This window comes from Elephas maximus, chromosome 9, assembly GCF_024166365.1.
Source record: "Elephas maximus indicus isolate mEleMax1 chromosome 9, mEleMax1 primary haplotype, whole genome shotgun sequence".
In the NCBI taxonomy this organism is placed as follows: Eukaryota; Metazoa; Chordata; class Mammalia; order Proboscidea; family Elephantidae; genus Elephas; species Elephas maximus.
In genome coordinates, this window is record NC_064827.1 from 74792927 (window position 1) to 74807692 (window position 14766).

A 14766-nucleotide genomic window follows, 5' to 3' on the forward strand; every position below is an offset into this window, starting at 1 on the left:
AGGCAAATGGCCCACAGGAATGGTGCCCCAGTTTACAGGATAATTATCCAGGGTCCTCTATGCTTAGGTTGTACTTACCCAGGTTTTCCTGCATCACAAATACGTTTTAAAAAACATACTGGTTTTTTTTACATTTTTTTTCCTTCTAACTGACTGGAGCTTAAATATGGACGAAAAATGAGTCAGCCTCCAATTTTAAAATGGTTAAGACTCTACGTGTTATATGATTCTATTATTAAAGACATCTCTTAAATGTGAGTGAAAACCTGAATGTTTGACAAAAGTGTACTGTGAATCAGAAATCAATGGACAGACCCAAGGTGACTTCCTAACTAACTCATTCACCAAAGAGAAAATAACTTCTTTTATGATTGAGTTCCCTGATACCTAAGTATCTTTTCAGAGTGAGCTTAGTGATCTAGGAAGCCATTTCTATTAGTTATTCTTTCCATTTACTATGACCTCTGTCAGTGAGTAAATCTAACTTAAAGGAAAATTTATCCATTATACAGACAATTTCCACCTTTCTTCCAAAACAGCATTTCCCAAAGTGTGTCCCAAAACCACAGTTATCTTATGCTTTCCCTGCCCTAGCCCTAGAATCAGCCAGTTCTTCAGCAAGTCTTGGTTCCTTTTAGTGGACAATGGATTTTAGAAATCAAGATCTGGACACTAGGTGTGCAGAGGACACTTAGTAAACAAATTCAACCAAAGATGACCATTTTTTTTTTTCCTGGAAGAAAAACACCACTGGTTAAATGCAGCAACTGAAAATCAGGAGGGAGGGAAAAAAAGCAAGTGAAAATATTTCCTTGCAAGGAAGCTGGAGCCTCAAGTAAATGAGAGAAAATCTGAACTCACTTCAGGAAGACCTGATAAAGTATTAAAGGAATATTAATATTTACTGTGGAATAAAAAAGAGTTTGGAACCAAATGAGAAGGGAAGTACTGGGTAATACAGGTACTCTACTGCAGGACTTCCCAGATCTTCTCTTATATGAATCCTAAGGGGACAAATATAAAACATAGCTCTTTTCCCCCTGCCCCCCATTACTTAACTATGGTACCCTTTTTTATGGAACATTTCTTAGGACTAATGCTCAATAGAAAAAATAGTAGCAGGGGGAATTTCGCTAATATTTAATAATAACGGATTACTTAATGATTACAAAATTGGGGCATTTTACAAAAAAGGAAATATTAGAAGTTAAATATATGGCCAAAGAGTCAATTCATTAATAATCAAAGGAAGGCCATTGGAACAACGAGACTTTTTACCTGTCAAATAAGCAACGAATTCAATAAATGACACTGGTGAAAGTATGGTGACCCAGGTACTCTCATATACGGCTGGTAGAGGGCATCCTTTAAGTACTACAATTCTTTTGGAAAGCAGTCTGGCAAACTTTTTAAAAATGCTTATATCCATTGACCTTGCAGTGTCCCATTTGAGATTTTTTTCTTTAGGAAATAATCCAAAATGAAGTAAATGCTTCATGCTCAGAGATGTTACGGCTTTATTTCTTATAATAGTTTTTTTTTTTTTTTAAAAAAAAGAAGCTTAAATGATAAAAATTCCCAACAAAAGAAAAATGTTTCAGTAAATCAAGGTATGTGATAAAATGTTACATAGTCCTGAAGAACATTTCTAACATTTTTAATAGCATGGGGTAGTGCCTCTGTTATAATGGTACCTGGGAAATGTGGGCTAACAAAAGTCTAAATGTAGCATCAGCTGGCCCTTGGCATCCATAAAGGATAATTTAGCATACCGTTTCTTCCAAAAGGACAATAACTTTATTGTCCAAAAGGACAATACTTTAACTTTTAAAGTAACTTTCAGACTGTTACAAAAATGACTGTAAGCAGGCACAACAAAGCCTTATTGAAATGGGAACTTGGAACAGCTGGGTAGGTCACTTGCCAGTGAAGTGTCTTACTTGCAAACCCCAGCTCTGTAGCATGACACGAGCAATTCAAATACATGCCTCAGCAAAATTTCAACTCGACACATGTCAAGAACTTTCAGGGCTGCTTGGGAATATTAGAAAAGGTGAATATTAACTCTGTGAATGCTAAGGGTCTGTTATGGATTGAATTGTGTCCCGCCAAAAAATGTGTATCAACTTGGCTAGGCCATGATTCCCTGTACTATGTGATTGTCCACCATTTGTCATCTGATGTGACTTTCCTATGTGTTGTAAATTCGGCCTCTACAATGTTAATGAGCCAGGACTCAATCTACGAGATTATGTTGTATCTTGAGTCAATCTCTTTTGAGATATAAAAGAGAGAAGTGACAAGAAAGATGGGGGACCTTATACTACCAAGAGAGCAGTGCCAGTAGCAGAGTGTACTTTCTGGACCCGGGCTTCCTGCACTGAGAAGCTCGTAGACCAGGGGAAGATTGATGACAAGGACCTTCCTCCAGAACTGACAGAGAGAGAAAGCCTTTCCCTAGAGCTGGTGCCCTGAATTTGGATTTCTAGCCTCCTAAACTGTGAGAGAATAAATTTCTCTTGTTAAAGCCATCAACTTATGGTATTTCTGTAATAGCAGCACTAGATAACTAAGACAGGGTCTACTTATTATTTATTTAACTCAAAGAAAAATAAAGGAAATATCCCAAAATGCTAGCAGTGTTTATTTTAGTAAGGGGGCTAGGCAGCAGACTAGGAGTGACTTTTTTTTTCTTCATACTATTTTTTCTGATTTCTCAAACTTTCTATCATTACCTTTTTGGTAAACCTTTTGGTGACATATAAGGCATGTTTTACTTTTATAATCATGAAAGCAAATTAACATTAACTTGTTAAAATGAAGAAAAAGGCAAATACCTGTCCTTTTGTCCTGTAATCTGCCAAGATGTTGAGTAGTTTATAAAAGACTTCAAACCAGGGGAGATAGCTGGGGGAAGAAGAAGGAACACAGGAAATATTAGTATACAGGGCAAAAAATTTCACCAGGAGCTAACTCCAGACTGCTACATTCCAACTTTTTGCTATATCCTTAAGAGTCTTCCTGTCATAGACTGCTAGAAACACAGACTGGCAAAATGCTAATTATTTCTGATATTTTAAAAAATTGCCTGTGTAAGGGGGATGACTGAATGTCCATTGTAAATTATTCCCATGCCTCAGAGCTAGAATAGATTCATAGAGAAGAAATTCAAAATAAACTCTGCAATCAAGAATCATCTCTGAATAGCATCTCCCCCCGACCCCTCACCGCCCCCAGGATCTCCCATCACACCTACCCTTGCCAGGAGAGCTTCTACTCAGGTTTCTCATGACTGGGCACGCACAGCCACACGCACAGCACTCGTACCGCTGGTGTATGCAAGGTGTCCCTGAAGGCCCCACAAACCCGAAACCATTCAGGTGGTTGTATCAAGTGTTCCACCTATAATGTACCCCTTCAATACTGACTGTAGGATGAACTCTAACCCTTTGTCTTCATTGCCCTCTGTCAGGTCCTGTTCATCACTTCCTTTAACTCCAACAACAGCCTGGCTGATGACCTTACCCCTGTAGTTCACCCTCTGTATGGCCCTTAGAATGGTCTTTCTAATACGTAAATCTAAGTTACACTCTGGATTAAACTCTTGCTAAACTCTTGCAATGATGCCCCATCACTATAGGATCAAGTCCACACTTAGAGTGGCATTTGAGGTTCTTCATGATCAGGCCCTTGACTGTCTCTCTAGCTGTCCCTCTGTGTCCCATGCTCTACAAACGTGCAAGCATACTTAGGCCTTCCTGACCCTGCACACGCTTACTCCTTTTCTTCCTCTGACCTTCCAGGTCTAGCCTAACTGATCTCTACTCATCCTCCTGACAGTCTCCCATCTCTTAACCTTCCCCACCCTGGCTCATGTGCCTTAAATCCTCCTCTTCTGGGCTGCCCTGGTCAGTGCACACTTCCGTTATAACATTCCACACACGATGTAGCACTCAACGGCATGTCTGCCTTCCCAACAGACTGTGCACAAAATGAGAGGAACGGTCACATCTTTCTTTGCTTCTTCTTCCCAAAGCCAAGCACAAAGCCTGGCACACCATCAGTCCCCAGTGTTTACTGAACGAATAAAATGAAACAAAGACTAACAGCAAAGGTATATTAGTACTACAGAATTGTTGCGGAAATGTATCCCCACCACCAAGAATTTTGTCGCTTAATTGAAAATGACTTTCTGCTCTATAAGAAACTCTCCCAAAGCTACGTGAAATACACACATGAGAAGAATGCCGCTGTGCCAAGTGCTTGCTGTCCTAATCACGCCTGCCTTGCTGAGCTAACAGCGTCCATTACTGATAGAGCAGGACACGATTTCGAGCTCTGATGGTGTATGACTACATCCTGCGACAGAGAAGGAAATCAGCACCCTGTACAGATTACCAGCTGTACCGCTGAGGGTAATAAATGAAGTGAGAGGCAATAGAGAGGACAGATAAAGTGCACAGTCTGCTATCATTAAAGTCTGTATGAAGCCAGCATATGCTACTGTAAAATTTAAGTAGCTTATCAAAATATACTGATAAGCAACTTAACTTTTCACTTCTATGACAGTATTATCACTTATGTTAATATGTTTCAATCAGCTCTGGCAGCTGCATATTGACTATTACAGAGCAAATGACTGCTGCCACTTTACCCAGTATTGACTTTGGCAGAGCAATGTAAACATTCAAGAGGGATTAGGGAGGAGATAAGTTTCTCCCTTCCTAGTCTGTTAAATAAACCTCAGCCCAGTTAAAAGCCATTATAGTAGGAACAAGAAAACCCCTTAGAAGAAAACTCTTGCACAGATTAGAGGACACTTAGTAAACAAATTTAATCATGGATTACATTTTTTTTTCTACCCTAAAAGAAAAAAACCACTGGTTAAATGGAGCAACTGAAAGTCAGGAGAGAGGGAAAAAAGCAAGAAGAGAAACTATTTCCTTGCAAGGAAGCCCAAGCCTCAAGTAAATGAGACACAAGCTGGATTCATTTGAGGAAGACTTGATGAAGTGAAGTGGGGAGGGCTGGATTCTCTGATAATTTAGGAAGCAGTTTTGGGGTTGGACAACTAGGTTCAACTGACCATAATATCCTGGGGACAGGGCCTTGAGCCTCAGCACCCTCACCTGCTGTGGTAAGGGCTGCCTGACCCACAGCTCACAGTGCCGGGTTCTCACACTCAGCCTCACTGAGTCAATTCTTTCTGGCCACGCTAAGCAGAACCATCAACCATGGGAGGGTTTGTGGTTACCCTGGAAATTAGCCATCCCTTTCTCTCTTTGGCCTAACCAGACACAACTGTTCCCCACATGTTGTCCCCTGTGCACTGACAGATGAATGTCTAGTGATGGCAGTGTTAAGGGTTTGAAACCAAAACCCAGCTGTCTTCTTCTTCAAAGGGTCCCTGTTTTCCCTTGTTGGGAGGCCAGGGTTCACAGCTGAACTTTATCCAGTGGCACTTCCTGTACTGCTTCATTAGTGCGGGCACAACAGCTTCGTGCTGCCTGCGAGGCTGTAGGTGAGGATATGGAGACCCTCCACTCCATTTTGTGCTTATCTGTCATCGTTGAGTAAACAATACTTCCCAATCCAGAGACAGGAAACAAACACGCCATTACACTGTTCCTCCCTGGACATCTAGCGGAGCTCAAAACATCCTGAGTCTGCTATGTTTGCTACCTTCGTGCAATCACTTGAGTCCTCACTGCTGAATATTACTGTATGGTGGGTTCAGTCCAAGGCTGGGGCCAACGTGACAAATAACAAATGGCCCCTGCACTCAAGAAGGCCATGGTCCTAGTCAGGCAGAGACACATAGACAACTAGGAGTAATAGTTTGGGTAGGAGAAGCTGGGAATCTTTCCCAAGTGTCCCAGTTAGTGTAAGTTTTTTGATTCATTTATGAAAATATAATTGAGCATTATTGTGACCCAATCAGCAGGGACTTGGTTGGCCAAAATGGGAAAAGGCTGCTTCCCAAGCATTGGCCTGGATCTGAGCATCTTTTACCAGGTAACTTTATTCCAGGATCTGCCCTCATTCCCATTCCTGACAGTCACACTGAGGGGCTTTTGTTTTGTCTGAAGCAATACAAAATTTTAAATTGAAAAAGAGCGCAGGCAGCTCAACACTGTGCCTACCCATGAGGCCTCTCTGCCACAAGGCCTTTGTACCTTATGCAGGGTCAGGTTCTAAAAGCAGGGCAGGAGGTAAAAACAGTCCATGGTCAACGTTACCCTTAAAAAGCCCTTCAGTTGCCCCAAAAGGGCAACAGACATGGTTTGTGTAGACGCAAAGTAGTTGGCCTGAGTTTAGTGGGCATGCTGAAATAAAAAAAATGTATACATTGTATTTAAATCCATCAGCTTGGTGAGTCGTTCACTCTTGAGATGAACTCAGGAACTGAGTCCACCTGAAGGCTAGAGGATTCACTCTTTCTAATCTTACTCCACTAAAAGGACTGCCAGGATAATTGCTGTCACTGTTTTATGTGTGTGTGTGTGTACACACATGCATGACTGACCTTGTGCAAGCTAAGTGTGTATAAGATGGGATTCCATTTCAGTGTCATAAGTATTATGACAGAAAACTACTACAAATTTTAAAAAGCTCTTCCACTTCTCTTCTTCAATAATCACTTCAAAGCCATTAGATAAGTGCGTCTGGAATGGTAAGTTTAAGCCTAAGAAAACTGAGGTGGAGCAGGGTCTTTGAGTTTTCATAGGCAACTTTCTACTGCCTGAGGATTTCTTGAAATTCCATCCTGGATACTCTAAGAGCAGTATCCCTTCTTTTCTCTCTTCCTCTCAGCAGATTTTGCTAACCACTGGATGGAAAGTATCCCTTGGTTAAGGCTGTTTCGCATTCAGTATGTAAAACTTTAGTATTTAAAAAAAAAAAAAAAAAAGGAGGCGGGGCCAAGATGGCGGACTAGGTGGACAATACCGCGGATCCCTCTTGCAATAAAGACTCGGAAAAACAAGTGAATCGATCACATACATAACAATCTACGAACTCTGAACAACAAGCACAGACTTAGAGACGGAAAACGAACAAATATGGGCAGACAGTGACTGTTTTCAGAACTAGGAGCCAGCGTACCAGTGCAGGTGACCTTCGGAGCCCAATCTGGGGCAGAGCCCAGGGGGGCAGACGGCACAGACAAGGGGCCCAGCCCTACCCCCCCGAACCCATCCCGGGAGAGAGTCTAGCTGGTTGGCACGGGCGGCGTAGCGGCGCAGCCAGAGGGAGAAGCACCCGGGAGGCAGTGACTGATCTTGGAGCAGGGAGAGCAGCGTCCCAGCCGGGGAGCCGTCCCGCCGGGAGTTTGGCGGGAAGCGGGTGGGGCGCGAGTGGAGGGGGGAGTCAGCTATATTTCCCTAAAGCGACCCCGGGGCAGGGCCCACACGTTCGTGCGGGGGGACGCCCACCCAGTTCCCGCGTGTGGTGCGGCGCACCGGAGGGAGAAGTCCCCGGGAGGAAGTGACTGGTCTTGGAGCAGGGAGAGCAGCGTCCCAGCTGGGGAGCCGTCCGCTGAGATTTTGACGAAAGCGGGCGGGGCGTGAGCGCGGGGTCCAATTATATTCCCCTGAATTGACCCGGGGGCGGGCCCACCTGGTCGTGCGGGTGATGCCCACCCAGTTCGCGCGAGCGGTGCGGTGCACCGGAGGGAGAAGTCCCCGGGAGAAAGTGACTGGTCTCGGAGCGGGGAAAGCAGCATCCCAGCCGGGGAGCCATCCCGCCTGGATTTTGGCGGACGGGGGCGGAGCGTGAACGCGGTGATCAGCTCTATATTCTGTGGTGCTACACTCCTAGCTCTCTGATCCCTCCCCCACCCTCCCCAGGCGGCTCCATTAACATCCGAATACCCGGAGCCAGAGAGAGAATTCAGATAGGGATCTGACTGCATTTTTTTTAGCTGATTACCTGGAAAACCTAGTTTCCCAGTGATGGCTCGGAGACAGCAGTCCATATCAAACCACATAAAGAAACAGACCATGACAGCTTCTCCAACCCCCCAAACAAAAGAATCAAAATCTTTCCCAAAAGAAGATACAATCCTGGAATTATCAGATACAGAATATAAAAAACTAATTTACAGAATGGTTAAAGATATCACAAATGAAATTAGGATAAATGCAGAAAAAGCCAAGGAACACACTGATAAAACTGTTGAAGAACTCAAAAAGATTATTCAAGAACATAGTGGAAAAATTAATAAGTTGCAAGAATCCATAGAGAGACAACATGTAGAAATCCAAAAGATTAACAATAAAATTACAGAATTTGACAACGCAATAGAAAGTCAGAGGAGCAGACTCGAGCAATTAGAATGTAGACTGGGACTTCTGGAGGACCAGGGAATCAACACCAACATAGCTGAAAAAAAATCAGATAAAAGAATTTTAAAAAATGAAGAAACCCTAAGAATCATGTGGGACTCTATCAAGAAGGATAACTTGCGAGTGACTGGAGTCCCAGAACAGGGAGGGGGGACAGAAAACACAGAGAAAATAGTTGAAGAACTCCTGACACAAAACTTCCCTGCCATCATGAAAGACGAAAGGATATCTATCCAAGATGCTCATCGAACCCCATTTAAGATTGATCCAAAAAGAAAAACACCAAGACATATTATCATCAAACTCACCAAAACCAAAGATAAACAGAAAATTTTAAAAGCAGCCAGGGAGAAAAGAAAGGTTTCCTTCAAGGGAGAATCAATAAGAATATGTTCTGACTACTCAGCAGAAACCATGCAGGCAAGAAGGGAATGGGACGACATATACAGAACACTGAAGGAGAAGAACTGCCAACCAAGGATCATATATCCAGCAAAACTCTCTCTGAAATATGAAGGTGAAATTAAGATATTTACAGACAAACACAAGTTTAGAGAATTTGCAAAAACTAAACCAAGACTGCAAGAAATGCTAAAGGAGATTGTTTGGCCTGATGACCAATAATATCAGGTACCAGCACAATACAAGGTCAAAAAACAGACCGTCCTGATATCAACGCAACTCAAATAGGGAAAGCATAAAAACAAATTATGATTAATTCTAAAAAATAAATAAATAAACAAAATAATTCACATAACAGGAAATCATGGAAATCAACAGATAAACGATCACAATAATCAAAAAGAGGGACTAAATATAGGAGGCATTGAACTGCCAGATGGAGAGTGATACAAGGCGATATAGAACGATACAAGTTAGGTTTTTACTTAGAGAAATAGGGGTAAATAATAAGGTAACCACAAAAAGGAGTATCAATTTCATAACTCAGGAAAAAAGCCAAGAAAAACGTAACGACTCAACAAACATAAAGTTAAACATTATGAAAATGAGGATCTCACAAGCTACTAAGAAAAACGTCTCAGCACAAAAAAGCATGTGGAAAAATGAAATGGCCAACAACGCACATGAAAAGGCATCAAAATGACAGCACTAAAAACTTATTTATCTATAATTACGCTGAATGTAAATGGACCAAATGCACCAATAAAGAGAGAGTCACGGACTGGATAAAGAAACACGATCCATCTATATGCTGCCTACAAGAGACACACCTTAGACTTAGAGACTCAAACAAACTAAAACTCAAAGGATGGAAAAAAATATATCAAGCAAATAATAAGCAAAAACGAAGAGGAATAGCAATATTAATTTCTGACAAAATAGACTTTAGACTTAAATCCACCACAAAGGATAAAGAAGGACACTATATAATGATAAAAGGGACAATTGATCAGGAAGACATAACCATATTAAATATTTACGTACCCAATGACAGGGCTGCAAGATACATAAATCAAATTTGAACAGAATTGAAAAGTGAGATAGACACCTCCACATTTATAGTAGGAGACTTCAACACACCACTTTTGGAGAAGGACAGGACATCCAGTAAGAAGCTCGATAGAGACACGGAAGACCTACTTACAACAATCAACCAACTTGACCTCATTGACTTATACAGAACTCTCCACCCAACTGCTGCAAAATATACTTTCTTTTCTAGTGCACATGGAACATTCTCTAGAATAGACCACATATTAGGTCATGAAACAAATCTTTGCAGAATCCAAAACATGAAAATATTACAAAGCATCTTCTCAGACCACAAGGCAATGAAGCTAGAAATCAATAACAGAAAAACTAGGGAAAAGAAATCAAATACTTGGAAAATGAACAACAATACCCTCCTGAAAAAAGACTGGGTTATAGAAGACATCAAGGAGGGAATAAGGAAATTCATAGAAAGCAACGAGAATGAAAATACTTCCTATCAAAACCTCTGGGACACAGCAAAAGCAGTGCTCAGAGGCCAATTTATATCGATAAATGCACACATACAAAAAGAAGAAAGAGCCAAAATCAGAGAACTGTCCCGACAACTTGAACAAATAGAAAGTGAGCAACAAAAGAACCCATCAGGCACCAGAAGAAAAAAAATAATAAAAATTAGAGCTGAACTAAATGAGTTAGAGAACAGAAAAACAATTGAAAGAATTAACAAAGCCAAAAGCTGGTTCTTTGAAAAAATTAACAAAATTGATAAACCATTGGCTAGACTGACTAAAGAAAAACAGGAAAGGAAACAAATAACCCGAATAAGAAACGAGAAGGACCACATCACAACAGAGCCAAACGAAATTAAAAGAATCATTCCAGATTACTATGTAAAATTGTACTCTAACAAATTTGAAAACCTAGAAGAAATGGATAAATTCTTCGAAAAACACTACCTACCTAAACTAACACATTCAGAAGTAGACCAACTAAATAGACCCATAACAAAAAAAGAGATTGAAACGGTAATCAAAAAACTTCCAACAAAAAAAAAGTCCTGGCCCAGACAGCTTCACTGCAGAGTTCTACCAAACCTTCAGAGAAGACTTAACACCATTACTACTGAAGGTATTTCAAAGCATAGAAAAAGACGGAATACTACCCAACTCATTCTATGAAGCTACCATCTCCCTGATACCAAAACCAGGTAAAGACATTACAAAAAAAGAAAATTTTAGACCTATATCCCTCACGAACATAGATGCAAAAATCCTCAACAAAATTCTAGCCAATAGAATCCAACAACACATCAAAAAAATAATTCACCCTGATCAAGTGGGATTTATACCAGGTATGCAAGGCTGGTTTAATATCAGAAAAACCATTAATGTAATCCATCACATAAATAAAACAAAAGATAGAAACCACATGATCTTATCAATTGATGCAGAAAAGGCATTTGACAAAGTCCAACACCCATTTATGATAAAAACTCTTACCGAAATAGGAATTGAAGGAAAATTCCTCAACATAATAAAGGGCATCTATGCAAAGCCAACAGCCAATATCACTCTAAATGGAGAGAACCTGAAAGCATTTCCCTTGAGAACGGGAGCCAGACAAGGATGCCCTTTATCGCCGCTCTTATTCAACATCGTACTTGAAGTCCTAGCCAGGGCAATTAGGCTAGACAAAGAAATAAAGGTATCCAGATTGGCAAGGAGGAAGTAAAGCTATCACTATTTGCAGATGACATGATCATATACACAGAAAACCCTAAGGAATCCTCCAGAAAACTACTGAAACGAATAGAAGAGTTTGGAAGAGTCTCAGGTTATAAAATAAACATACAAAAATCACTTGGATTCCTCTACATCAACAAAAAGAACACCGTAGAGGAAATAACCAAATCAATACCATTCACAGTAGCCCCCAAGAAGATAAAATACTTAGGAATAAATCTTACCAAGGATGTAAAAGACCTATACAAAGAAAACTATAAAACTCTGCTACAAGAAATTGAAAAGGATATACTTAAGTGGAAAAACATACCCTGCTCATGGATAGGAAGACTTAACATAGTAAAAATGTCTATTCTACCAAAAGCCATCTCTACATATAACGCACTTCCAATCCAAATACCAATGTCATATTTTAAGGGGATAGAGAAAAAAATCACTAATTTCATATGGAAGGGAAAAAAACCCCGGATAAGCAAAGCATTACTGAAAAAGAAGACGAAAGTGGGAGGCCTCACTCTACCTGATTTCAGAACCTATTATGCAGCTACAGTAGTCAAAACAGCCTGGTACTGGTACAACAACAGGCACATAGACCAATGCAACAGAATTGAGAACCCAGACATAGATCCATCCACGTATGAGCAGCTGATATTTGACAAAAGACCAGTGTCAGTTAATTGGGGAAATGATAGTCTTTTCAACAAATGGTGCTGGCATAACTGGATATCCATTTGCAAAAGAATGAAACAGGACCCATACCTCACACCATGCACAAAAACTAACTCCAAGTGGATCAAAGACCTAAACATAAAGACTAAAACGATAAAGATCATGGAAGAAAAAATAGGGACAACGTTAGGAGCCCTAATACAAGGCATAAACAGAATACAAAACATTACCAAAAATGATGAAGAGAAACCCAATAACTGGGAGCTCCTAAAAATCAAACACCTATGCTCATCTAAAGACTTCACCAAAAGAGTAAAAAGACCACCTACAGACTGGGAAAGAATTTTCAGCTATGACATCTCCGACCAGCGCCTGATCTCTAAAATCTACATGATTCTGTCAAAACGCAACCACAAAAAGACAAACAACCCAATCAAGACGTGGGCAAAGGATATGCACACACATTTCACTAAAGAAGATATTCAGGCAGCCAACAGATACATGAGAAAATGCTCCCGATCATTAGCCATTAGAGAAATGCAAATTAAAACTACGATGAGATTCTATCTCACACCAACTAGACTGGCATTAATCCAAAAAACACAAAAGAATAAATGTTGGAGAGGCTGCGGAGAGATTGGAACTCTCATACACTGCTGGTGGGATTGTAAAATGGTACAACCACTTTGGAAATCCATCTGGCGTTATCTTAAACAGTTAGAAATAGAACTACCATACAACCCAGAAATCCCACTCCTCGGAATATACCCTAGAGATACAAGAGCCTTCACACAAACAGACATATGCACACCCATGTTTACTGCAGCTCTGTTTACAATAGCAAAAAGCTGGAAGCAACCAAGATGTCCGTCAACGGATGAATGGGTAAATAAATTGTGGTATATTCACACAATGGAATACTATGCATCGATAAAGAACAGTGACGAATCGCTGAAACATTTCATAACATGGAGGAATCTGGAAGGCATTATGCTGAGCGAAATGAGTCAGAGGCAAAAGGACAAATATTGTATAAGACCACTATTATAAGATCTTGAGAAATAGAAAAAACGGAGAAGAACACATACTTTTGTGGTTACAAAGGGGGGAGGGAGGGAGAGGGCTTTTTATTGATCAATCTGTAGATAAGAACTGCTTTGGGTGAAGGGAAAGACAACACTCAATACAAGGAAGGTCAGCCTAATTGGACTGGACTAAAAGCAAAGAGGTTTCCGGGATAAAATGAAAGCTTCAAAGGTCAGCGGAGCAGGGGCTGGGGTCTGGGGAACTTGGTTTGAGGGGACTTCTAAGTCAATGGGCAAAATAATTCTATTATGAAAACATTCTGCATCCCACTTTGAATTGTGGCGCCTGGGGTCCTAAATGCTAACAAGCGGCCATCTAAGATACATCAATTGGTCTCAACCCACCTGGAGCAAAGGCAAAGGAAGAACACCAAGGTCACACGACAACTAAGAACCCAAGAGACAGAAAGGGCCACATGAACCAGAGACCTACATTATCCTGAGACCAGAAGAACTAGTTGGTGCCCGGCCACAATCGATGTCTGCCCTGTCAGGGAGCACAACAGACAACTCCTGAGGGAGCAGGAGACCAATGGGATACAGACCCCAAATTCTCATGAAAAGACCATACCTAATGGCATGACTGCGACTAGAGGAATCCCAGAGACAATGCTCCCCAGAACTTCTGATGGCACAGGACAGGAACCATTCCCGAAGACAAATAATCAGGCATGAAAAGGACTGGTCAGTTGGGGGGAGAGAGATGCTGATGAGAGTGAGCTAATTAAATCAGGTGGACACTGGAAAGTGTGTTGGCAACTCTTGACTGGAGGGGGGATGGGAAGATAGAGAGAGAGGGAAGATGGCAAAATTGGCACGAAACGAGAGACTGAAAGGGCTGACTCAATGGGGGAGAGCAAGTGGGAGAAGGGAGTAAGATGTATGTAAACCTACACGTGACAGACTGATTTGAATGGTAAATGTTCACTTGAAGCTTAATAAAAATTAATTAAAAAAAAAAAAACTCAAAAGCAAATCTATTCTAAAAAGCAGAGCAGCATGGCATAGGCTGAGGAAAACACAGACTTGAGTCAAATAACCGTGGGGTGAATCTCAGCTCTGCTGCTTACTAGCCATGATACCTTGAAAAAAGTTACTTCAACTCTCAAAGACCCAGTTTCCTCTTCCATAAACACATATACACCACAAACTTATGTAACTGATATATATACAAGCACCTAACCCCATGCTGAGTCCCTGGGTGGTGCAAACAGTTAATTGCTCATCTGCTAAACAAAAGGTTGATGGTCCAAGTCCACCCAGACGTGCCTTGAAAGAAAGCCCTGGCAATCTACTCACCAAAAAATCAGCCATGAAAAACACTATGGAGCACAGTTCTACTCTGACACACTTGGGGTCACCATGAGTCAGAATCGACTTGATGAGTATGCATGGAACACTCTTCCTGCCTGGCTAATTCCTAACCTTTCGCCAGTCTCAGCTTTTGGAAGCTCTCTTTAACCCTGGGGC

The 14766-nt window shown here is 41.1% G+C and overlaps 1 protein-coding gene across 21 annotated transcripts in view; it reads right to left on the reverse strand.

Moving 5' to 3' along the window:
• The window catches only part of DENND1A (DENN domain containing 1A), a 568035-nt gene that overhangs the window by 313910 nt on the left and 239359 nt on the right, over positions 1-14766 (reverse strand). For all 21 annotated transcript variants that reach the window (XR_007518642.1, XM_049895674.1, XM_049895683.1 and 18 more), the window contains one exon: positions 2838-2907. Coding sequence is in view for 20 of the 21 variants with exons in the window: in XM_049895674.1 (XP_049751631.1) it covers positions 2838-2907 (70 nt within the window). In the remaining variant the exon portion in view is untranslated. The remainder of the gene's footprint in view (positions 1-2837; positions 2908-14766) is intronic.